The sequence below is a fragment of the Cottoperca gobio genome, chromosome 13, assembly GCF_900634415.1.
Source record: "Cottoperca gobio chromosome 13, fCotGob3.1, whole genome shotgun sequence".
Lineage (NCBI taxonomy): Eukaryota > Metazoa > Chordata > Actinopteri > Perciformes > Bovichtidae > Cottoperca > Cottoperca gobio.
This window is the reverse complement of record NC_041367.1, coordinates 24,091,890-24,119,345: the sequence shown is the minus strand read 5'-3', so window position 1 is coordinate 24,119,345 and position 27,456 is coordinate 24,091,890. Positions and strand designations below refer to the sequence as shown.

Sequence of the window (27,456 nt, the reverse complement as noted above, 5' to 3'; positions counted from 1 at the left end):
CGTTCGATCCATCCACCGCCCCAACCTCCCAAACTAAACTTTATAGTAAGACATGTAGTGTAGGGCAGTGTAATCTTTGACCACAAATATTTTATGAGCTCATCTGATGCTTCTTTGGTAAAATCTTAACTGGCAACTCCAGCTGTCAAATATATGTATGTTCCCTCTAATATGGGGTGGAGTAGAAGTATAAAGTAACACCTTGGGAATACTAAGTTCAACAATGTCAAAATTGTACTTTAGGACACGAGTAAATGTACTTAGTTACATTCCAGTGCCCCGGACATGCAGAAGGGGTTATTGACTCCACCATGACCTTGATGACCCTAACAATGGATTTAGATGGATTGAATTTTTCCTCCCTTCTCACTTATTGACCATTTATTTATTCAACGGGAGCAGCTGTGCAAACACTTTGCAGCTTTTTCTTCTCTTATTGTTTGTTTCAGGCCCTCTGAGCTCAAGCCTGGGTCCTGTGCACATGTGAAGGGCGAGCCAGCACTGTAAACCCACTCACTGACATGCAACATATACTTGTGTGTTGTGAGAGAGAGAGTGTGCAAGTCATAAAGTGAAAGATAAAAGTGAAGCCACAGCCCCCGGAGCAGATTTATTTGCTCTGCAGGTCCAGGCGTGTTTCAGGCCCTCTAAGGCTTGGCAAGTACGCACAGGTCAAGACCAAGCCATGCTGGAGCCTGGCACGCAAACACACACACACACACGCACACAAACACACCCCCCAATCACTTCACTTTCAGACTCTTTTCACCACCTCGTCCGACTATCTGCTATTGCTATAACAAACTGTCATCACATTCCTTCATTCGTTGTTACTGCTGCAGTGCTTTAATAACTTTTGATTGTTTGTATATTTGCTCAGGTCCGCAGAGACGAGGGAATGACTTTGTGCTTTAGAACAGCAAGCGTCTGTATGTGACGAGTTCTGACCCAATTCTTGACTCATTTAAGAGTCAGACTGAATTTCAGAGGGGAGAGAGGACCGATCAACTGCTACTGATAGTTAAAACATAGCTAGCTTAGCTTCAGTTCTCTCTTCAAAATGGACAAACCATACTAGCCACCTGCAAGTCCATATCTTGCATACAGACTATTGTCCAGAAATGCTGGCTTTCTTTCTTTTTAAAATGTAAAATTTTTGCACACAGGATGCTCTTGGCACAGATTGACTGTTTGCATTATTGCGAACCATACTGATGTAACATTTCAGACCTCGGCAAGCAAATAAACTTTTACCTGCCTCGAAGCTTTCACACAAATCTTTATCGACAATTGTCAATAGCCAGAACAGTCCATAGAGGACGACGAGCCGTTTCATATTGTATTCTACACGTACAGTGTGAGCACACAATTGTGAGCTTGGGCTTTACGCAAACGATTTACTCGTACAGTATGAGTTGGAATTAAACATCAACATTTCAAAAAATCGTTCAGTGTATGTCCAGCTTTATGTATACAGTAAGATGCTCTCTGACTCGACATGTTTACTCTTTAAAATATTAAAGCTAGGTTGGGTAGTGGGTTCAAGAAACCTTTTTGTTATATTTGTTAAAATATTCTTTACATCCCGACAGCAATCAATAAATCAAAAGCCCTGAAGATAAAAAGAAAAACACCCGGTAGGCTATCTGTGGCTGTTGCAGGACTGTAATAAGTCAGCCTGCCTGTCTACTTACCTGCGCACCTACCTCACTCTGCCTGTGCACTCATTCACTGGAGTCATCCATAAGCTTCTAGTTTGACAGCTGTGAGTTCTGTAGCCATGTTCGTTGTTCAAGTTCATTACGATATGTTTATGTTCATAGTGATCATTTTGAGGGAGTGACTTTGGAGGGAGTTCTGAAGGGATGGGCAGTCAGTGTTTTCAACTTTCGTAGCGACTTTCCCGCTACACTTAGCGACTTTTGGAGCTAGCGCTGCTAGCTACTTTCATTGGAAAAGAGTTGGCAACGTGAGGGTGGGTTTTTTGGTCATTTCTTTTAATCTAGTTTATGCTTGCTGGCTTCTCCAACCTTACCCACCATAGCCTTAAGTGCTGCCTTTTCTTGTGTCTTTTTTTCTTGCGTTCATTTTTTAAAGGGCCGTTTCATATTAGCAAATGGAATGTTGTAAAATACAAATATTTTGAAAGTGAATTCATCCATCAAAAGGTCTTATGTGTGTGTCTCAGTGTCTTGTGGGCACTTGTAGTTTACATTAAGCTCATATAGGAATCTACTGTCTATGTGTGGGTCAGTAGTAAAGCTAATGTGTAGTGAAAGCAGTTCCGATGCTATCAGTGCTGAAACCCAGCCTACAGGCTAAACCGTGAGAAATAACTGTTGCCTAAATGGACAGATGGCACCATCATTCTCTCGGCCTTTCCTCTTTTTTATGCCACCTTCTCTCTCTTTGGAGCACTCTTTGAGGCCAGTTATGCACTCTGACTGACATGCTACCGAAGCACATCCAAACCACTTATTTGAACATCAATGTGTCTGAATGAATAACTCATTATGAACGATCACAAGCCTCAGCTCCCCCCTCTTTGCATCAGCTATCTACATTGCGCCACACTTTGCATCACTCACTGCACACATCCAGCAGCACACTAATGTCAAGTCTGATGCTGTAGTGGAGTAATGGACGTGTTGGAAGTGCCATGAAACCTGGTGTGAAGATGTAAGTCTGGGCTTTTTCTCTGCTCTGCGTCTTACATTGCTTAGCAACTTAGCATGATGCTCAGGACAGCATGAGGGGCAGTGTGAGGGAGGCAGTGAGTTAACCCATCCATCATTTCAAGGTTAAAATATATTTAAGGCTCACACTAACCTTTATTATTTAAATGTTTAGCAGAAACCACCAAACTTGTGAAATGCATTGTTTACCTATAATGGCAGTTGTTTGCTTTCTTATCATAATTGACTGCAAAAGACAATTTAAACAATAGAAGAATTTACATAATTACACCAACAGGCAACTATTTTGTACGGTTTGTCAATAAAAAGTAATTTACTATCTTTTGAATTCTTACAAAATAAAAGACATCTACATGTGACAAAATATTGAAATCATTCATTTAGGCAGTGAAACATGCAGACGTGTGAGTTTCTGCTTGTGGTTTTTGTGCGTTGCTAATCAATGAACCTTGAAGTACATGCAGGTGTTTCCCCCCGTCACCACTCGACGGACCAACCCAGGCTAGTTTCAGGCTCTGCGTTAGACAAAGATTGACTTTAGTCTCCAGATTTTTGAAGATGCTAATTTAATGATTGTGGCAAAAATTGTTTTTTTTGTCTTGAGTAAAGATTTAGAGGAAAGACTGGTAACACTTTCGATGATGCCCATGTCTATTATGCATTATAAACATACATAATATGCATTATCATCTGCTTAGAGCACTGTATAAATATATATATAAATACATATATATATATGTGCTCATAAATATTCATAATCCTTTAAACAATAATCAGAAGACATTATAAAACATTTTATAATGATTTATAAGGTCAAGTATTATAATACTTCATATGTGCTGGTCCCTCACTGTTTTTGCAAGGACCATAATTTAATGTGTATAATTCCCATAGTTTTAATACATTATAATCTTTTTTATAATGCCATATAATGCATTTGAATCACATACTATATGCATAATAATCATATAACACATTAAAAGTATGTTTATAATGCATTATAGACATAGGCTTGTAAAACAAACGTCACTGAGGGACCTGCAATTATGAAGTATTATAAAACTTGCTTATAACTATTATTATACAGTGCTATAAGAAGATTATAATGCATTATAAATATGTTTATAAAGTGTTATAGACATGAAAGATGTTAAATAATAATAATGTATAAATGATAATTTATAATCAACTGTACTGCTCAGAAAGAGAGACAACCAAGCTGCATAGTTATAACCTCTCACACGATGAAACTAACTGTTGTTTCGGTTTTGTTTGAGAAAAGAGGTTTCAATCTAAGGCAGTTACATGTTACTGAAATGAAAAAAAAAAACTAAAACATCTGCAACATCCTTTTTAGCTTTAATGGCCGCTCATAGTAATCTTTCTTTGTTACACAGTTTGAACAGAATATAATGTAATGATGATGGTTTGAAAGTATTTCAGAGGCTTTGTTTGAACAATTTAAAGATTGGAAAAGAATATCAGCCGTTATTCTTCCAGATCCCATTCTGGTTGACCCCTAATGCATTTTTTATACTGAGCATGAAACATGGGACATACATCTTTAATTAGTATCTTTGACATCAATTTAAATGTATTTTTGTAAAAGCTTTTCTACTGTCTCACAAGCCTCTTTCAAGTCTCTAAAAGAGGAAGTGAACCACAATGAAACAACACAACTGCCTGCTGTATCAGAACCATACTCCATCCAAGCACACTCTGCAAGAGTTGTTTTAAGTTTAATTTGCACTTGCCTGAAATTGCTTTCGATACAGTGTGTGGAAGTAAGGCAAGCAATCCTTTTTAAACAAACACCTTCAGAAAGACTGCTAGATATTTGGCAATTTTAAATTAGTAAATGAAAGGATTTTTTAAATATACTCTCCGACTCTACTGGTGTATTTATGAGATAAATCTTAACAAGCTAGATGCTTCTGCAAGGCATCTTACTAAGAGCTGCTCTGCCTTGTATTTGTCTAAGAAAACATTAACATAGGAGTTATATTATTTTGGTTATTTTACCATTAATCTCAAGAGCTGTGTTATCTTTGGACTGCTTTTAGAGTTTTAGTGTTTAAGAGTCACAAGTTACATAACAGAAAAAATCTGTTTTTTGGGGGAAATCAAAGTTAAAGCAGTTATTGTGGAAAAGGAGATTGTAACAGGAGTAAAGGCCGGCTGGGTTTAGCCTTATGACCTGGAAGTAGTAAAACAATGTCAGAGGGGCATATTGTGGCAGTGAACATCGCTTTATACTTGTGGTTTTACTGTATGGTACATTTGTTGTTACCCTTTTGTGGCCTATAGAACAAAAACTATGTTTAGATTGATCTAAATGCAAGGATAAGTGTTTTAATTAAATGGGAGTTAATTTCATCTCTTTAGTTAGGAGCTTCTGGTTTGTTTGTATTTCTTTAAACCAATCACAATGGAGGTGCTAAGCACAGGATGCAGCGGCGGTGCCCTTGCAAAATAGATAGCACAGCTAGCAGATGGTGGAGGAGAATGCCGCTTCAGATACGCAGCCAATGGCAGGCCTGTAGGGGGGTCACACTTTTATATAATTTCACCCCTTTAAATTATATAAAGGTTTAAAGTTATGCATATTTAAGGGAGTGGCTGCTTTGAGTGACAGGTTGGTGCCGTCTCAGGTTGCTAGCTGCTAGCTGTCTGCTCTGCTGCGTTACCAGGGCCTGCCGCAGCTCCACCCACCATCCACCTCTTTGTCCATTTTTGGATTAGCCAGGAGTTAGACGGTGACGTCACTGCCAAGATGGCGATGGCTGAAGCCGCTCACTTTGAGCCTCACATTCTTCAGAACCCTATGGGTGACGTGACAGACACTATATGTCCATATTTTATACAGTCTATGGTTGTAACATGTTGGATTATGCTCGAGACACTTTGATGTGATTTTTGACCAGCACATGAACCCTAACAAGACGTTCACTCACCTCTATTTTTCCAGCTGAGATATTTTGCTGAAAGCCTGTCGTCTCTTGTCGAGATCTTCTGAATTTGCACTGAAAGTTTAATTGTCTCCTCACATGCCTAAACAGGTCAGCTTCGGCAAACTCTCGTGTTTTAAATACCAGTGCCAGATATGCGAGACAGATGCGACTGTGGGGCTCCTATCACTCCCATATTGGCTCATCTCTACTGGTGAATTCTGGATTCATTTCAGAATGTGGTTCCTGAACAAGCTCCAACTTATGCCAGTTAATTTCTTCTCATTTCTAGCAGGAGGATCAGGTCATCTCGGTGTTGCAACACATTATCAACTGTATTTCACATGGTTCTGAACATTCTGTGTTGTGAATCTGAATGTTCATTTAAAGGCTAATACTATATGTGACATTTATTAATGAATGCTGGTTTACGTATGGACCTGGGCAATGAGACAATAAAGAACATTTTTGATGCTGCACCTTTCACAAGGGGAAGGAAGGAGCATACCAACTAGCTTAAGTTAATAATTATTTTCAGATAACATTTTAATTTCTTCTACGCTCTGAATTTCTCTACAAAGTGAGATGAGAAGGTTAATGGCAATCTCATGTCAGTGTTAAGTGCAGAGGTAAGGCCAGGACAAAGTTAACCTAACTTAGCACAAAGACTGGAAGCAGAGGGAAACATCTAACCTTGATCTATCAAAAGTGAAAAGGTATGTGTACCAACACCTCTGAAGCTCACTAACTAACACATTGCATTCATGTTTACATAGACTGTATAAAAGAAGTAGACGTGACGTCACTCATTGGTTGTGGACTACCATTTTGAAGCCTTGAGTTTGGCATTTTGGCGTCAACTGTGATATTAATCAACTGTGATATTAATTAGCAAACTTTTAGTACAAAGGAATGCTGTAAAAGATACTTTAAGAAAACCAAAATGTTACAATTAACTTTCATGAGTTGAAAACACAGAAGTTCAGAGCTATTTAAATGTACACCGTGCCGTGGATATGCATTCCTACATCTCTATCCTGATTGACAGGTCGTGGTGGTCGCGACTTGTCATAAAGCACGCCCTGCTTCATCATCTGTTTTACTCTAAATGGGACCACAATTTACTAAATGAACATGTTGTATTGAAGAAGATTTGGAAGATCATAAACTCATTAAGAAAATGTTTACTGACATAATAAATCAAGTGATCATTTTCTCATAGACTTCTATGTAATCACACTTCTTTTTGCAACCAGTGGAGTCTCCACCTGCTGGCCATTAGAAAGAATGATGGTTTCAGGCACTTCCACATTGGCTTCACTTTCAGACCCGGAGGTCTTGATCCCGTGTGTTTAATCGGCAAACAAAAGGAAATGTAGAATCAAAAATGTGTGGTTTCAAGGAAAGCTACTTCTTGACAAACTGTCTAACTGGCTGTAGCACAATTACCAGTTAAGTGTGCAGGTTCTGGTTTAGGTCCGGATATCAGCACACTGGTACCAAAGCTGGCAGCCTCACTGTGATGACAGGACTATGTGAAGGTGCACACAGTCACTGCACATGGCTGTTGATGCCAGGGAAACTCCCAACCAAATCTCAAATTGCCGTTTTTACATTTTGGAATGCATTCAGATTAAACAAACAAGATGCAAGGTATTAATTAGTGAACTTCACATGTGTTGGTAGGTGTACCTTTAAACTTTTTACAGCGCCAAACTGTTTCTCCCTGCTTCCTGTGTTTATGGTAACCCAGGCTAAACATTTCCATGCTTAACATTCAAACATGAGATTGATAGTGATTTACTCATTCCACTCTACAAAAGAAAGCAAATCATTTCATAAAATGTTGATATATCCCTTTTAATTTGAAACCAGATCATAATGGCAATATCATGTAAACAACAATCTAATTAATTAAAGAACATTTAAACATACCAACATTTACTCTGTAGTTTATGAATGGAATCAACAGCTTTTTCATTACTTTTCCCAAAACAAGCAAAGATTCTGTGCGACTTGGTTTGAGAAGGAAGTCTGTCACACACACACACACACACACACACACACATACACACACACACACACACACACACATACACACACACACACACACACACACACACACACACACACACACACACACACACACACACACACACACACACACATTTGACTTTATTTATTTGCAATGCATTTGAAGCGATTCATGCTATTCTCCTTTGTGTTCATTCATCTGAATTTCTGTCTCATTATTTTGGCCCTTCTTCTTCTTCTTCTTCTTCTTCTTCTTATTATTATTATTATTATTATTTGTTTTTATAAATGTTTTGTCACTTGTAGTTATGATTCAACTTAAATAGTATCAACACTGAAACTTGATGCATGAGGGAGATATGTGGTTAGTCTCAGGGGGATTGTTAGTCAGTTTCAGGCTGTTATAAAGCCCGTCAGTCAACCCGCCACTTTGATCCTCTTCACTTTACCTATATGATATAATCCAGATAAGCAGTATGCACTGGGAGAAATGTAAGTACAACACATCATTAAATGTTTTATTGATATGCAACGCAGCAAATGTAAAGGACTCCTTGGTCATTTCATGCAGATTGTTCTATATTATCTTATATAAAACTAACCTATTGATTTGAATAATCATTTAAAATCTGCTTCGATTTTTTTAAAGGAACTAAAAGAGTTTTAAAAATGTAAAACAAATACTGAATTGTTCAAATAGGGACTTCATGCAATCCAGTATGATAGCCTTGCAATGTGTACAACCTTTGTGGAGCGTAATTGTTATTTTTTTCACCATGTCATCATAGAATAATAATCTGGTTGAATATTGTAGATCAGAGGTTGTTGTTGTTAGAGAGAGAATTAGATTTAGCTTAACTTCTTTATTTTTTTTGGCCAATTGTAATTCATTGTGAAATGTTTGCTAATCAGAAATGTAAAACCCAAACTAACAGACGGATGTGCACGTAGTTTCTCTCCCTGAATATCATACAACATGTCATTTAGAACATTGACTAAGACGTTTCCAGGAGGGTTTTTTGAGAACTTCCAAAAAAAGTAAAGAACATGCCAACTTTTCCTGTTGTGAACTGTGTCAGGATCAGTAATGAAGCTGTTGTGTCGGACTCTTTTGGAAAGAGGAAGGTGGTCATTTGGATGCTGCCTGTGTGCTGCTATTGGGCTGTAATCTTGATATGCAAAATGGCAGCAGGTCTCCACCATAATAAAATACTGCACATCTGTGGAGCTTCCTCTTTTTTGTCTGTCTCTAATATCACAAAGCTGAAACACAACAACAGCTTCTGTTCATCTAAGTTTAAATTCAAATGTTTATACTGTAACATTCATTTTAAGTTTCAATTTATAGTATTTATTTTTTAACCCTTTTTTCCAAAAAAGTATTTTAAAACAGATATAGACTGAAAATGCTAAATTATGATATTTTTCTATCCCAATATTTCCAGATGTAGTGACCAATCTTTGTAAAAGACTTTCTTAGTCACGATACATTTTCTCAATCTCAGGCTTTATCCAAATGTGTAACCAGGATTAACAAAATAAATAGTTGCTTGTCAGCATCTTCACTGAACTCTTAAATAATAGCTTATAAAGTGTGTAACTGCACCATGTCGCTTGTCGTTATAAGCACCACACCCCTGTTTGTAGCACACTACTCACACTCCTTCAGTCCTTTCCAGGAATATTTACAATTTTTTTGTTACTTGGTGTGTGACAGCCTTATTTATTGCCCTCCAGCAACACTAAGGCTGCTCCATATCTCAACAATGGCCAAGTCCAAGATGGCAGTTGTGCATTTAGTCAATATTTGATGTGAACAATGTGAAAACCTCGCTGCACACTGTCCAATTCCAAGTACACTGAGAAAAAGTAATACCATGTAGTTTGAGTAGATTTTAAGTGTGTGGAGTCGAAACAGTTGACGTCACTAATCCCCTTCCCCTTTAGCCTATCCATAACCAAAAACATAATCATACAAAGAATGGATGACACAGTGTGTTATAACTGAACCCTTGTGCCTCACTTTAAAAAAGTGCTTGGAGGGCAAACATTGCCATACAATTATATATTAAAATAATTTTCCAGTTTCACTGAGTTAAATCTTTTAACCATCTTCAGTCTGGATCATAACTACCAAATATTCATTGATTTTCAAAAATACTTTTTTGTGCTGCTACCACTTGTTACCTTAGAGGACAGGATGTGTCCCCTTCCTAAAACTGTTATAACATAATATATATTAATACTTTCTTTCTAAACATAACTACCAAATATTTATTCATTTTTTATAATTTTAACCCTTTAAATGTCAGTTTGTTTACATAATGCCAATGTTGTTGTTTCTTTCATGAATACATTTAACTTTTATTTAAATAATTTCCTGTATACTAAATGCTAAGGGAAGTATATATTTTTATATTTTCAGTCTGGGATATTTCAATGCACCACATGGCGAACGTGAGAAAATGGCTCAATCTTGTGGAAATAGTAAAAGGTAACATTTTTAAGCCAGAGCTCTTTGTGAAAACAATTTCTGCTTCTAATGGTTTCAATGGGGACATGTTTGCTCTTAAGGGTCTGACTCTGTATTTTGACTACACACTTTATCATAGGCTTATTATAATAACTCACACCATTGCCAAACTGTATGCCATATGCATTATCACAAAATTATCGAAACATTTTAAATGAAAATGCTAAAAATGTCCCAATTTAAGCACAAGGGTTAAGCTACAATCATTAGCATGTCAGCTCACTAACTTACTACCTGAGGGCATCTCATTAGCTACGTACATTGGTGGGGTCATACTTAAGGTGTATTACTATAGGACTAACAAGCTTTACACTGAAATACAAGATCAATGCTGTTTCTTTATTCCCATGTCTTCTCCGTGGGTCATCACCTGGTGAGGATGCTGACTGAGTTAGCTTTAGCCTCAGACTTTGAGCACAATATCGTTCATGTAGCCTTTAAGTGGGGGGGGGGGGGGGGGTTGGCGAACCGTCAATTGGGTTTTCAGTCCCTGTATCTGTTAAGCATCATAGACTGTACGTGGGACATTATCACACCGCTCTGTCTGCCTGCAGAGGTTCACTTAGCCTGCCTAACCTGAACAGGCAAGTGAATCAGCTGCAGATAGATGGTGTCAGGACACCCTCAGCCAAACAACAGAGGTTAAGTAGAGAGGGCAGAAACAGCAGAAGTCTGGAGCACAGGTCACCATCCTCTGACATTGGGATCAACAGTCACAGTAGCAGGCTGGTGACTGGAAAAACATTTTGAGGAGGAATTCTCTTGTTCTCAACAATCATTGTGGTGAAGTGAGCAGACCTCCTCAAGATTCAGCTGATAAGATGATTTTCTTTACAAATAGTAAAAATGTAATAATGTTAGCACAAACGATGGTCAGAGAGTTGGTGGTAACTGAAGTGCATTTATAACTATAACAGACTATCCTGCACTTTAAATCACGTCATCTTCCAAAGGACTTGAGGTATGCCTCTATACCACGTCGGTCACGACCTGTGGCTCGCCATCTGTGCATTTCATTTGTCTTTTTCTCTCTGTCATTGTTCTGCTTAGTGATTTTTTGTTGAAAAATGCCACATTTACACTTTGCCACATGGATAATTGCAATCAGACCAAAATAAAAAGTAGAATCGCACTCAGCTGCAAAACTTTATCGGGGTGTTTGCAATGTAATTTCTACAGCGCATCGCATTTTGTGTATTGGACCGTGAGACGGATCAGATAGCTGTTGCAAGCAATTCATGGAGATTTCAGCGGCCATAATCCATTCTTTGTGAATTCACCCATCAGTGTTTCTTTTTGGACTTTCTCAAGCAGGCACTAGTTTTTACAGCTGCACGTTGAGCTGTAGCTTCACTTGGCTCAGTAAGCTCTTGCCAGTAGTTGTAACCTGACTGTGTTGACTCTCTGTGAATGTGACTGAAACACAAAACAACAATATTGGCAGATTAGAATTCCCTCCAAGTTGATTGGAATTAATTTATCTTTGTATCACAAATTATCCATTTTCCCATCATGAAACAAGTGCCACCAGTCAACACACACAATTACCCATTAGGTGGCTGGTGAGCCAGACTGTGTTAAACCAACATATTACCTGTGTGAACACAACATTTTATTTGTACAGCCCTAACTGTACACCAGGACAGGTTTACTGCTGAGTTAACTGTACCCCAGCAACCACTCCCGAACATTTATCATCAAATGAATCTCTTGTCATAACTATTATATCACACTTGACCTAATCGCCACAGGATGTTGCCAAAGCCACCAAAGGAGAAATCTCCAGAATTGATGTTTTAGGTTCCCATCAACACCAAAGCACATTTAAATTAGGCCATATGGGACATTCCTCTCCATGGCAGTCTGACTTTGGGATTTGGATTAACATATAAATCTCATGCAGTTTTGGAGCAGAACCTAAAATGCCAGAGGGTCTCATTACCTGCAGATGGCTTGTTAACATAGAACTGTCAAACTTCTGAACGTTTGACCCTTTATTATTATTATATAAACTATCCCTTTAAGAGGGAAGGGAGTGTGCATGTGTGTGGAATCAGGACAAGAGTTTATTTCATCATGAGACATTTACATCTTTGCAATCATAGTGGTGTGCATATGCAGTAATAGTCCTTTAGTAACACGTGTGCAGACTCTTTCATCCTTCCTGTAATTAATCCATGTTAATGTTGAAAACAAGATGCTTTGAGTAAGACTACAGCCCCAATATTTGTACGTCAAAATTGTGAACTCGGTTCCAAAAAGTAAATAATCTAGAAAAAACTGAGTTTGCCATTTTATACTAATATTTGCCAAAGAACTGTATCACAAGTCTCAAATCATCAAATGTGTGACTCGACTCTCACTATAGTCCAAGTCATGTGACTCAATCCACACCTCTGCTTTTTAGTGCTCAAAGTGTCATTTCACTCACCTTTCAATATTTCTCACATGACGACACAATCTTGCTTTTGGCTGCGTCATTGATGCAGGGACAGGAACATTGAAGAGATGGATACTTTAATTTTACTACTGCTCCACTTTGTTGTCAAAAGAATATGGTGTAATTTATTGATGGGATTTTGTATCAACTTGAAGGTACACAGTCCACAAATATAAAACTAAATGATGGTTAGAAACAGCATGGTACCACAAATACTTCCCTTGAAAAAATCAGCCTTTTTGTCTATTTGTGATTCATGAGAGCACAAAGATCCCCCTCCATCTGCAGAGAGCTCATTCTGCTGCAGCCATCACTTTCAATTGACTTCGTCGCCTCTGGCCGTAGAGTACTGTTGCTTTGAGTTTATTCAAAAGAGGCTCTCTCTGTCAGATCAGATTTCTCCTCATGCTTATACTTGCAAGGAGTCACTGGTTGTAAACATTTGTACTGGGAGAGCACAAAGTCTCTGCCAGTGTGGCTCCAGAGGACACTGAAATATTACATAAATATTCAAATGACTACAAATGTATATGTAGAGAACATCTTTATGATGGTGTTCTTACCTGGAAAAGACAATAAACCATTCATTTTAATGAGTGCACTGGTTCATAAATCAACAGAGAGCACCACTGGTGCCTCATTGGACTTTGCAACCAAATAATATATATAATTTTTTTACCAATGTTAAAATAAAAAAATAAACCTGTATCTATAATGCATTACATATCTACATAAAACATTATAACACATGCAAAGTTGCTATAAGTCCTAGTAATATATTATGATGCTCTGCAAAACATAATTTAGAAGTATTATAATTGCCTATAATCATGATTTCAATCATTTTCATTGCGTGTATATATGTATATACAGTATATACACAAATACACATAGAGTATATATATAAATATATATACACATAGAGTATATATATAAATATATATATATACACACATATATATACAGTATATATATATATATATATATATATATATATATATATATACACATATGTAAATAAAAAATAATAATGTATGGGCTGCATTTATAAAGAGCTTTTTTAGGCAGCATTCACCTGATGACACATACATTCATACACTGGTGGCAGAGGTTACCTTGCAAGGACCAGCTGCCCATCAGGAGCACACACACACACTCATACACCTCCTCCGGTTGGTGAACACCCGCTCCACCTCCTGGGCCACAGCCGCTTATTATTATTCATCATTTTGAATATAAATTCACTACATTCCTGATTACATTTAGTTAATTTAGTTGCAATCACTGTCTAATTTATATTACTTTATATTATATTTGATTCATGTTATATTTTATCCGTTATTTTAACTTGCACTATTTTTTGTTAATACTCTTATTTTGTTTTTTTACTTGTGTGACCTTCCTTTCTTTTTCTTATATTTTCTTTTATATACTGTATAGCATATTTAATGAGCAGTGTTAATGGGAGCCTGAGACTTAAAATGTTCATTGCTAATGATGGCTTCTATGTAATCATTGTGCATATGATAAATAAAGAACTTGAACTTAATTTGGTGCACTAAGTTGACTTTTATGATACCCTTGTAACATTGTACATCACATCTTGACAGCACCATATGACAAAAAGTAGATTGTTTCTCTCAGTCTGTGGATAAACAACACACAGATGAGAGGGCGTTTCCACAGTTTGTAATTATTTATTATTCTTATTGATAAATAGGATGTATAGCAGACTATATTGTATATCAGGGGTCGGGAACCTATGGCTTGCCAGCCATATATGGCTCTTTCGATGATGAGAAATGGCTAGCAGACTATTTTGAGCTGACATTTTTAAACATGATTAACAAGTAATATATAATTATACTGTGTCATTTTAAAGTAAAACATTTAGCAGCGGATTTAGTTTTAGTTCTCCCCTCTCCTTTCCTCCGCTCTGTCTCTGACTGTAACTGTGTGCGCACGTGTGTGTGTGCGTCTGTGTGTCTGTGTGTGCGCACGTGTGTGTGTGTGTGTAGGGGGCGGAGCCCTGCCCTTTGCCAAACAGCTGAGGAGAAACTGCGCAAAGCAAGTAGTAGACCAGAGGTGTCAAACTCAATCACAGAGAGGGCCAACATTAAGGCATCGTTTCGGGGGTGAAGCTTGGAAACTGCAGCACCCACAGAGTCACACTTTGCCTTGAGTGTGTCGTTACACTGGAGGTCAATCAGCTCCGTTTGGATGTTAACATGCTGTTTCCACATCAACTACAAATGGATTTCTGAGCAGTTCATGCGCAGTCGGGAACACAGCGGTGGAGATGTTTGTCAGTGTTTGGAAACCAGTAGTGACCAAAGTTTCCTTAATGCATCCGAGTCTCCCACGTGATCACACGGCCCTGAAGCTGGAGGTTTAACAGTGAGATGCTTTGTTATGTCGCACAAACGGGCCAGCTCACATCCACACTTTTCGTCCCAGAGATCTGTGGTGTGTTTCCCTTTGCTTCCAAAAACGGCCAGATTTCCTCACACAACTCGAAAAATCTATTCAGCACTTTCCCTCGACTGAGCCATCGCACCGCCATGTTCAGAATGTATCGCCTCAGGAAAAGACTTACATTGACTCTTATGAAGTGTCCTGTCTGTGTTACGGTGCTTATTACATGTTCCATCTCCAGAGCATCCTGGTGCACTTTTTATTACATCGCAGGCTCTGTCTGTCGTCGGACACGTCAGTTTGTCCCGGGGCAGTTTAATTTCTAAAACATTTAAAAACTTCCTCCAATATGTATTTCCCCGTGGTTGTGCCATGAATTGAATTAATTACCGAAACCAGCGGGCCAGTTATGATAGACATATGATATTTTCTGGCGGCCGGATATAATTGTGGCCTTGAGTTTGACACCCGTGCATTAGACACAGAAACGTGCACATAAATTAGATAAATAACACAAGCGGGGTTCCGTTGGGGGGGCACAGACAATGGTAGGGGAGACACTGATACCGCTTTTAGTACTCGGAGACGTGATATACTTAAAACTCAATTTTATTAAATATATGGCTCTCAAGGAAATACATTTAAAAATATTTGGCTTTTATGGCTCTCCATGCCAAAAAGGTTCCCGACCCCTGTTGTATAGCAATTTCTCTCTCATTCTCTGTCTCTGGCCTCTCTAGCACTGCCATCAGCACTGGGCAGGTCCAGACCGTACCAAGGGGTTCGAGTCAGAGACCCAGTCAAAGAGCTGCTGAGGAGGAAGAGAAGTCTGGAGCCGCACAGCACCAAGACAGCGCCCCCTACTGCGGTGAGGACACCATGACACATGAGAATACCATACATGATCGTTTTATCATGCACTTTGGATAAGCAATACGTTTTGTAATCAGTTAAGCATTGAACAAAGAAAGGACCCATCAGGGTGTCAGGACTCTGTGCCTATCCCAGAGGGGGGGGGGGGGGGGTTATCCTTATATAATCCAGGTGTTTTTCCATGACGGTTAAAGCCATACCCTGCATGGCTCCAGGGCTGGGCACACAGCCCTATGCAAAATGATTTGCAGCCTTGCCAAAGAGCCCTCCCACTTGCTATTACACCTACCAGACTAGGAGAAGACACACACACACACACACACACACACACACACACACACACACACACACACACACACACACACACACACACGCACGCACACGTATAATGTGGTTGCATGTTATATTAGTTGCAAAATGTAATTGATAATACTTGTCTATGGGAGTGAGAGCATTTCTGTGGAACATAAACAATGCTTTTGAAACTCACATTAGATATGATCTGAGGGTTCTTGAACCTCAGTGTACTGTATTTTTGTGATAATGTTTAATTTCTCTTGTGTACTTTTGAACTTTGAAAGTTTTTCAAATGAATCTAAAGTTGTCAATCACTGCTGTGTTCACATATGTCCCGCCATATCAAAGGAATACATGTTAAAAACGTATAAAAATGTATAAAAAGAAAAACATCAAATGGTTTAACAGGCATAGTGACTTCCAGGAGTGTCTGCTGGTTGCCTGGTAACCTCACACTGATGACAACATGTCAATAATGTAGATGCAGCCTTTTGCAATTATGCACCAAAGCTATGGAACACTTTACCTGTAGACATTAGGGAGACAAGCTCGCTCAATATCTTAAAAAGTAAGCTAAAAACGTATCTCTTTACTTTAGCCTTTTAATGGTGATATTTTATATCTCTTTACTTTCCAATCTTATTTTATACTATTTTAATTCTGCTATTTTTATATTATTTTTTAATGCTACTTCACACTCATTTACATCAACACTGTGACTATTGTACTGTAAATGCTCTTATTCTGTCTAATCTTGTACTAATTGTTATGTTTTTGCTGTGAAGCACTTTGGGCTGCATTCTTGTATGAAAGGTGCTATACAAATAAAGCTTATTATTATTATTATTATTATTATTATTATTATTATAAAAACGCAGCTTGTTGTTTTTGCACTTCAGGTTTTGTTAGGTTAATAAAACAACATATAACTTGTAACAAGTTAATTAGAGAGCTTCAGAAGTGCTGGCAGCCACATTGTTCTACCTTTGTCTGCCTCTTCCTCCATCAGTGTTCTCTTTAAACTCTGGGTACGGAAGCAAATAAGTATATTTGACCTGTTTCTTTAAAAACAAGACACAATCAATACATTACACTTAAGCTGTTCATATTTAATGATTGAAGGTATTTATTTCCATCTGCATTAAAATACCAGTACATTTCTACATGAAATGCACTGGTGGTGCTCGCAGCTCTCAGCTCTCAGCTTGCAGCTCTCATCTCGCAGCATGTCAGCATTAAGCATTTCCATCTCCAGTGCAATGCGACTGTATGAGATATACAGTAACTATTAAAATGTTAACAGTGAGGTCTGCAGATTATTCAAAGTGATAGGGGCACTAAGTCTTCAAATATATGTGCAATGAATGTTTAAAAGTAATAATCTAATTTATCAATACTGTGAGCACTCTTTTCACTGCTATTGTACTGGAATGAAGGCAGAAATCTCAAAAACAGATATATCCATGGCCATGCCACTGTTTGGGGTGAAGTGCCCCTTTAATGTCTGACAGTTTCCCCCTTTTAATCAGAAGACAGGTCTTTTCCCCTCAGATTTGCTGAGCCTGATGTGGAGGGCAGCAGGCTGACTTAATGTACCAGGGATTATCATTTAGCCCCAGAGCTTTGGTTTGAGATCCTTGTATTTGCCATCGTGCCTTGTTCAAGTGATTTCAGTTTACAGTTAAACAAACACCCAGTCATTCATAATGTACCACAAATGGTATTAGGTTTATTTTATTTAACTGAACCTGCTGCAGGAAAAGTAACTTATTGTCCTTTTTTCAAGTTAATAATGTAAAGACGGAAAATAGATTTTATTTTCAGCTTTTTAATGTTTCTTAAATATATGTTTCTTGAATATATTTACATCCTGACAGCAATCAAACAATCAAAGGCTCTGCCAAAAAAAAAGAAAATAGCCAATAGCTATGTTCACTGCTTACGTTCATTATATGTTTACGTTAATGATGATAATTTTGAGGGAGTGTCTTTGGAGGGAGACCTACAGGCGTCCTTATCAAGTCCCTTCAGGCTGTCAGTGGTTCCAACTTGACAAAATCTTTGCTAGATTTTGAAACTTTTGGTGCTAGATACTTTCATTGGAAAATAGTTGGGAAAATTGGGCTGGCTTTTTTGGTTGGACTATTTAAAAAACCTAGTTTACTCTTGCTGGCTTCTCTAATGTTACCTATCCTAAGTCTTTGCTGTAACTCTCCTCCTGCTGTCAAAGTTGTAACACAAACCAGCTCCTCACCACCTCTGCAGTCATTCAGGCATTTGACAGCACATGCCCTGGAGCCTCTGAACATGCCCTGCTGGCTGACTGCAGGAAGGTGGATGCACTCTTTCACTGCTGCTCATGTCAAGCATCGAGCCAAAACTGACAGTTTAGCTGTTAGGACTGTCACTGTTGTCCTTCTCAATGTTTTCTCACAAAAGATGTTCCACTGTACTGCTGCTTATTACGCACTCACCCTAACAGGGACCATACAGAGCAAATGCATTTCTTCGTATGGGCATGAACGTGTCTTCCAAGATTATACACACATTATGATGGGAGTAAAGGAGGAAGTCAGGTGACAAAGTCCACGTATGGAGGAGGTTGGGGTAGATGAAGGGGTCTTAATTTACGTCATGCACTTAATATACTTAACGTAGCATATTTAACTTTTACGTTTCACATTCTCATTAAGTTGCATTCAAGAGGAAACAATGTCAAAAACAAAAGCAATACATTTGAAAATAAGTTTTACAATCCCACATTGTATTCCTTGGGATTCAGCAGAAACGTATGTAAGACCAAAAAAGAAATACAAACTGAGTGTAAATTATGACAAATTAAACTCAATTTTTACTTATGAGCCTTTTCTCGAGCTTTCAACAACATCTGATGGTCTTCCTCAGCATATGGAGTTTGCTCAATTGTGACCTAAATTATGAAGTGATATTATTTTTTCATTTGATAAAATGTATTTGACAGATGATTTGTACCAGTTGTAGCTACTATTTAGTACTTTAGCTACTACTGCTTTCAACCTGCAGTTCAAACCTAAGGTCAAGAATTAACTTTAGCTCTCAACCGCTGCTTTTCATTACATTGGACATAACACATGTGGATATATATATAATACAGCAGATTAAAGGATCACATTTTCTTCAAGTCTATCTTAAAACAATATTCACATGCCCATATGTGCGTTGAAATAGTGGATGGTCGCTGTAATTGTTTTGTGAAGTCCATACTGGCTACCCTTTTTATAGGCCTAGCGGTTTTAATGTGAATGATGCTGAAGCTATCCAGAGACTCTAAAATGCCCATGGGTGTGAATGTGAGCACGAATGGTTGTCTGTCTCTAAGTGTCTGTGGTAACCTGGCGCCAGGGTGGTGCTATCTCCCAGTGCCCGCTTGGATTGGCTCCAGCCACCTACAACCTTGTAAAATATAAGTGGTTACATGTAATGGATAATATGAGGCTTCAGGCGTCTCCATCCATCTATCGTCTACCGCTTATCCGGGGTCGGGTCACGGGGGCTGCAGCTCCAGTAAGGAACCCCACTTTTCCATTCTCCAGGCCACATCCTCCAGCTCCGACTGGGGGATCCCGAGGCGTTCCCAGGCCAGTGAGGAGATATAATCTCTCCACCGAGTCCTTGGTCTTCCCCGGGGTCTCCTCCCAGCTGGACGTGCCTGGAACACCTCCCTAGGGAGGCGCCCAGGTGACATCCTTACTAGATGCCCGAACTACCTCAACTGGCTCCTTTCAATGTAAAGGAGCAGCGGCTCTATTCCGAGTCTCTCACGGATAGCTGAGCTTCTCACCCTATCTCTGAGGGAGACGCCAGCCACCCTTCTGAGAAAACCCATTTTGGCCGCTTGCACCCATGATCTCGTTCTTTCGATCATGACCCAGCCTTCATGACCATAGGTGAGGGTAGGAACGAAGATCAGCCGGTAGATTGAAAGCTTTGCCTTCTGCCTCAGCTCTCTTTTCGTCACAACGGTGCGGTAAAGCGACTGCAGTACTGCCCCCGCTGCTCCGATTCTCCGGCCAATCTCTCGCTCCATCGTCCCCTCACTTGCGAACAAGACCCCGAGGTACTTGAACTCCTTCACTTGGGGTAAGGGCTCATTCCCTACCCGGAGTAGGCAAACCACCGGTTTCCTGCTGAAAGCCATGGCCTCAGATTTTGAGATGCTGATCCTTATCCCAACCACTTCACACTCGGCTGCGAACCGATCCAGTGACTGTTGAAGGTCACAGACCGATGATGCCATAAGGACCACATCATCTGCAAAGAGCAGCGATGAGATCCTCAGGCCACCGAACTGCAACCCCTCTCCTCCACGACTACGCCTCGATATCCTGTCCATGAAAATCACGAACAGAATTAGTGATAAAGCGCAGCCCTGGCGGAGGCCAACATTCACTGGGAACGAGTCCGACTTACTGCCGAGTATCCGGACACAACTCTTGCTTTGGGCATACAGGGATTGGATGGTCCTCAGAAGTGACACCCTCACCCAATACTCCAGCAGCACCTCCCACAGTATCACCCAGGGGACCCGGTCATATGCCTTCTCCAGATCCACAAAACACATGTAGACCGGATGGGCGTACTCCCAGGCCCCCTCTATGATCCTTGCGAGAGTGAAGAGTTGGTCCGTTGTTCCACGACCGGTACGGAATCCGCATTGTTCCTCTTCAATCAGAAGTTCGACTACCAGCCGAACACTCCTTTCCAGTACCTTGGAGTAGACTTTACCAGGGAGGCTGAGAAGGCACACACTCTCTGGTCCCCCTCTCAGGGTCTGCCACCCCCTAGGCACTATCCCAGACTTCCACGCAATGGAATAAGACCTTGAGACCACAGCCCATCACCGCAGCTTCAGCAATAGAGGTTTTGAACATCGCCCACTCAGGTTCAATGCCCCCAACCTCCACAGGCATGTCTGAAAAGCTCCGCCGGAGGTGTGAGTTGAAGGTCTCCAGGACAGGGGCTTCCTCCAGACGTTCCCAGTTCACCCGCACTACCCGTTTGGGTTTACCAGGTCTGTCCAGAGTCTTCCCCCACCCCTTGATCCAACTCACCACCAGATGGTGATCAGTTGACAGCTCTGCCCCTCTCTTCACCCGAGTGTCCAAAACATACGGCCTCAGATCAGATGATACGATTACAAAATCGATCATTGACCTTTGGCCTAGGGTGCTCTGGTACCACGTACACTTATGAGCATCCTTATGTTCGAACATGGTGTTTGTTATGGCCATTCCATGACTAGCAACAACAATCGGCCGTTCGGGATTAGATCAGGGAGGCCGTTCCTCCCAATCACGCCTCTCCAGGTGTCTCATCTCATAATTTCCCACGTGTGCGTTGAAGTCTCCCAGCAAGACTACGGAGTCCCCTACTGGAGCCCCCTGCAGGGCTCCATTCCCAACTGCGGTTTGGGGGCATAGGCACAAACAACAGTCAGAGTTTTCCTCCCCATAACCCGAAGACGTAGAGAGGCGACCCTCTCGTCCACCGGGGTGAACTCCAACATAGCGGCGCTCAGCTGGGGACTTGTGAGTATCCCCCACATGGGGGCTTCCTCCGGGCAGGTTCTCTCCTTTCCTTTCCCTTTTTTTCATGAAGTCGTTTTGAACCATTCTTAGTCTGGTCCCTCGTCTGAGACCAATTTGCCTTGGGAGACCCTACCAGGAGTACTAGGCTCCAAACAATACAGCTCTCAGGTTCATAGGGACACACAAACCTCTCCACCACGATAAGGTGATGGTTCCCAGCTTCAGGTGTCTGACTTGGTTAAATCAACTTTGTATATTCCAAAGCTACAGTACATTGTTTTCAGCACCAAATTCCCTCTTTGTGCTTCCTGGACAGTGTTTGCTTGCTGAGGATCGAAACACAAAGACAGAACTTTGGAAGATTCCCACTTGATGTGAAGAATTCCCACTACTGAACACTTGTATTACATAAGATAGGATAAGAAAACGCTATGGTCCATCGCAATACATGAAATGGGAACATTTTCTCCGTCATTCTAGCAACACAGTGTAAAACCAAGCGGCCACCTCCAGTGCTGAAAAATTAAGCCAACGCGATGGCGTGGCTGCTTTGAATGACAGCCGGGTGTCTTTTTGGATTAGCTGGGAGTTAGGGTGTTAGTTAGTTTGTTGTTTGCACAGCCAAGATGGTAACCTTTGAGTGGTTTTGAGAGTGGCATTTTTGTTTAACCGCCTGGGATCTTTTTTCAAAATAGAAGTTTTTCATGTCAGATCTTTGTACGCTATGAGAAGTCTTCCTAATCTCCCTCCATCTGCGGGTGCAGCCGGACTCCACCCTTTCTCTTTTAACAAGCTGTTATGGTGTAAGACAACGTTGTCCGTTGTGCCTTCAGGGAATACGATATCCACTAACACAATCTGATCAACTATTAAATTGCATTTTGGAGGTTTCCAGTAAGTTGTGATGTGTGCAATACCTTACTTCACAGATATGTAATTAAGAATATCCATTTCCAATAGGAAACATTCAGTACATGCACGTGCAATGATACATACTGTAGGCCTGTAGCAGTAAATAGGCTAGATGGTTACATATTTAACCAGCTCTGCCCCAATGGAAGACAGAATTACAAGCTTTAACTTGTGTTTGAACTATTCTGCCTGACTTTTAAACGTGCTCTAATTTTGCACAAGACAAACCCTTCTAAACCGTACCTGTATGTGAATACACTAACACATTCTCTCTAACACACAAACACCTAGAGATTATATCTTGCCTCAGCTGCTGCTCACACCTGGACTTGAAAGGTACAATTGTAAATACTGCGTATTTATATACAAACATTACAGTGTAGTCTAGTTCTACAGCAGCAACATGTGGTTACGGTTCTACTGCAAATTATTAACATGCTCAACTAACTTTTTTTCAGGATGTGGTCACTCACAGCAACCAGTCATCATACATGCAAGGTACATGTTCATTTAAAACAGTTGCATCTGAAAGTTCTCTGACTCATCTCTGCCTGTCTTTGAACACTCAACTTTATTTCTCAAATCAGGCATGTTTGGCCTTGATGTTTCTGGCGGCTCCCCAGCAGAGCCGCCGCCTGCAGTCAGCGATGGAGGGCTGCAGCAGTGTGTGGGATGGAGAGCTGCACCACCTGGCCTGCAGCCTGCTGTAACCTGGGCTTCACCTGACTACAACCAGCAGGAGTCTTCAGCTCAGACTCTAGTCTACCCACCAACCCCAACCCTCACTGCTGATGTGTACATGCAGACTCTGTGTCCCAGCTACACCATGTTGACCTACACACACACACCATTGCTCACTAACTTTGGGGTGAGTAGGAAAACACTAAATCAATAAAAATCAATGAGACTAAATCAATAGTGGGAATAGTTTGTAGAAACTCCTCCAGTATAATCCACATGTCTGAGGATATCTGTAATATGATTAAACGCAAGTACGTTTGTTGCTTGTGATCAACCAACACACCGACATGGCGATGCTATAAGTAGCTATGCTAGCTGTTTACTGTTAACTGTTTCCCAGTAGCTTTAACTACTTTCACAATCATGTAATGGGTACAGTAGTAACAAGCTATTGTCTTCCACTGAGAAGTAGGGCTGCAAATGCTAAATCACCACATTTGACTTTTTCTTGACTTGAAAAAATGTGTATAATTAATTATAAGCTTTGTGATTAATTAATCACATATATCAATATTTGCTATGAAAAGCAATTAAAAATATTCAAATGGCTTTTGGACGAGGAGTGAATCAATGAGTAGCATTATAAACCGGTCAACATGTCTTTTATTTCAATACTATTTCTCCAATATCTTGTTTGCCACAATTATCTTAGACAACACAGACCATCAGTTTGACATAAAGTGCAATTTCAAATCTGGCATAACATCTTTCATTGCACAATAAACAATATGTTTAAAAGTTGTCATTTGACGCCATGTGTAAAGCCTCCGTTAAACCCCTGTCCTCTACCTCCTGCAGTACATTGCAATACATTTCCTGATGGAGTTGTCTCAGGTAGACCGACTCATTCTGTGTCTGAACTCCTGATCGAGAGATGACAAGATGGGTCGCTCACTTTAGCATCAGCGGCGGTGCTAGCTAGCTCCGAGCTGCTAAGTACTTTGCGTTGAGGTGATATATTTAAGCAATAGCTCACGACAGGCCGTGGTATATGCTCATTATATCACAGTTAAGGGGCATGGTTTGGCCCGCCTTAACTGTGATATAATGACCATATTTCACGGTCTGAAGTGAGCTATTGCTTTTATAAAACCAAGTGGAGCAATATGAAAGAAAAATACACACTCCAATTTAAATAGTTTTTATTATTAAATAATGATGTTCAAAATAAAATAGTCCCTCCATTGCCTTCTGCACAAAACATAGTGCTAACAGCTAGCGCGCTAACAGCTAGCACGCTAACAGCTAGCGCGGTGTTCTGTTCGTTTCGGTTTTTTTTCCATTTGGTAGCTCTACATGTCGTCTTTTATGGGCTTTTTTCTCTGGAGAAAGGCACTGATCAATCCACTCCTCCATAGTAGAGAACATTGTACTATACGGATTGCATAAATGGACGGTTCCTTGTATTGGCGCATGCGCGACCGGAACCCGGAACCAGATTGAACTGTAAACACGTCTGTGTTTCAGCCTGTATAGTACGTGTTTGATTATTGTCATTTCACTCTGATATTATTTATAATAAAAGCAACCGAATGAATGGACTCTGTTCTTATTTACATAGTAAAGCTTTGTAAGTTTGTTTCTTAACGGATGTAATTTAACAGCTGTAACGGTTGTAGCTTTTTCTCAGACGCGGAGGGATACTGACTTGTTGTGAAAAGTAACTACAATTCTACCCGTGATATACGCTCATTATATCACGGCTAAGAACCAATCAGATTGTTTGATTTGACATGTCCGTTTTATAAATATATATATATATTTCAGCTTGAAGTTCTCCGATGATTCGAACATTCTTTGCTGCAGGAATCTCACAGAACGGAGCATCAACAGTTACATCCGGGACTTTATTAATGTAAACTTTCCATTCACTGGGCCAAGTAACGTTTTCTCATCCGCTTCATCATGTTGACGAGGCTGCTGTGGCCGCGCAGTTTTATTGTCACGTTATTTCACCAAACAAACAAAAAGAAAAATTAAATCATAAACACAGGCTTATAACTGACCCATAAAGCTTAGCAATTAATTTATGATCCATAAATAAATCCATTAGTTACAGTTTAAAATAAGAAAACGAAAATATGACATATCAATTAAAAAATCTCAATCTCTTAAACAGACTGGAGCAAACGTTGTGTGTCTTTGCTAGTTTAATTAAGTTCCTTTGGAATCAACATTAATGTTAATGATATGTTGTTGTTTCAGCCCATACCTGTGGCCCCAGCACAAGGTTCCCTCCCTCAGATGGAGCTCCCAGACTCAGCGTTGACCTACCTCCCCTGGGGCCAGCCCATCACCACCATATCTACCATGACCAACCCGGGGGTCCAGTTTTCCCCCGGCTCTGCAGCCCTGCCCGGGTCACCTCTGGTCCACATGCCCTTGTCCATGTCTTTGACCACCATGATCCCTCAGCTGGAGGCTCAGGGTGTAGATCCTCTTCATCCACAGATACTGGACCTCCCGCAGTGCTCCGAACACCAACTGGACCCTGAGCCACAAGGCCAGTCTGTGGATGAAGGTCCAGAGGTAGAGCCGGAGTCACCGAACCTTCTGGAGAAACTTCTGGAGGATCAAAAAGGTGATGGGGAAGAGGAGGACAAAGACTCGTACAGCAGCTCGCTCTTCCTTCCAAATGTCTGATGATATGAGCGTTCTGCGTCCCATAGAGACCAGCATCGTTGCCAGGAGCCACCACTGAAGGATAATTGGGTTTTATTACAACTTAATTTTGCTATTGTGGCCATAATTTATATTGATTATGATGGCACTGTACTCACAATGCTGGATAAATAACCTGGGCAAAGTGGGCAATTCCCCCTGAATCCAATGCAACTCAAGATTGTCTGTAAGACATTTGAAATTACAAATGAGTTTAGTAATATGCACCACTCAATAAAAGGGATACATTTCTGCTGTAAATCATATCAAACTGATGGAGCTTCTGGATGTTTTTCAAGACCTTTTTGTAAATGACCGTGTAAGATATTAATGTTTTTCTTAACCTGTATTTGATTAATGTTAGCAGCTTTTTGCAGCAGAATCTGACATTGATAAATAGGAGAAACACGCTGTTTTCCCGGTCAATAGGAGTTATGTCGCCGTTTTCTGAAAAGCAGTTACTCTTTAGTTCTGTCGATCTACTCAAAGCCTTGAGCTGTTTGTCTTAGTGATCACATCTGTCATTAATGCTTTCAGTTAAGAGCCTGGAGATGTATTTCCTAGCTGATTTGTATCAAACCAGAAGAAGAGCTGGGCTTATGCTTGTTGGACCAAGTTGACGGAGGAAGAAAGATTAAGTTACTGTACTCACCGTCAGCATTTATCTGTACCATCTGAGATATTGTAAAGCACAACAACATAGAGTTTATTAATGGAAGGAGAAGATGAGTTGTTTGAAAACAGTCCATGGATTTGGGAGTGCTACAAGAATGTGTTAAAAAGAATATTACAAAGGCACAAAGGGAAACATTCTGTAATAAAGAATAACAAATGTCAGCCTTTACTAGGGTGTCAACAAAGGCCAGTGAACACATGGAAAGTCTTAATGTTAAATGATAAATAAGATATTTGCCATGTATTACAAACTGAGTGAAATGCAATACTTTTCCATAAGAAATAAACAGCACATGATATACATGCACATACAGAGATAAGGCAGTGTAAATCAATTGATTTAATAATGAGGAGTTAATCAAGACCAATAAATAATTCTGAAAAAACAAAGCCACAATTCTGAATTGAAATTGAAATTTTAGGAAATGTTTCTGCCTAAATTATCCTTTTTTTTTTCTAAGTGTTGTTCAAGCGAAAATATGCTGTGGTGATGTATTAGTTTAATAGTAACAGCAGATTGTTTCCCAGTGCTAGTGATCGCTCTGTGTAGGGAAGGCGCTGGAGTCTCAGGGATTTTTCCCTAAGGGGGGAAACTGACATTGTGAGAGGGGAAATAAGGATCTGCTAAATCATACACCTGGAAACACCTGAGATCGTATCACAA

General features: G+C 40.0%; 1 protein-coding gene across 2 annotated transcripts; it reads left to right on the top strand.

Annotated features, from left to right (window-relative positions):
* Nucleotides 1–2,648: 2,648 nt before the first annotated feature.
* Nucleotides 2,649–27,112, top strand: pou2af1 (POU class 2 homeobox associating factor 1). Of its 2 annotated transcripts, none has more exons than XM_029445655.1 (5): nucleotides 2,649–2,679; nucleotides 15,807–15,934; nucleotides 23,174–23,213; nucleotides 23,303–23,583; nucleotides 25,662–27,112. In XM_029445655.1, the coding sequence occupies exons 3-5, from the start codon at nucleotides 23,207–23,209 to the stop codon at nucleotides 26,097–26,099; spliced, it is 726 nt and encodes a 241-aa protein (XP_029301515.1). In that variant the 5' UTR covers nucleotides 2,649–2,679; nucleotides 15,807–15,934; nucleotides 23,174–23,206; the 3' UTR covers nucleotides 26,100–27,112. The 2 variants fall into 2 exon arrangements, with proteins under 2 accessions (XP_029301515.1, XP_029301514.1); XM_029445654.1 differs by lacking the exon at nucleotides 2,649–2,679 and adding an exon at nucleotides 8,097–8,170.
* The last annotated feature ends 344 nt before the right edge of the window (nucleotides 27,113–27,456 follow it).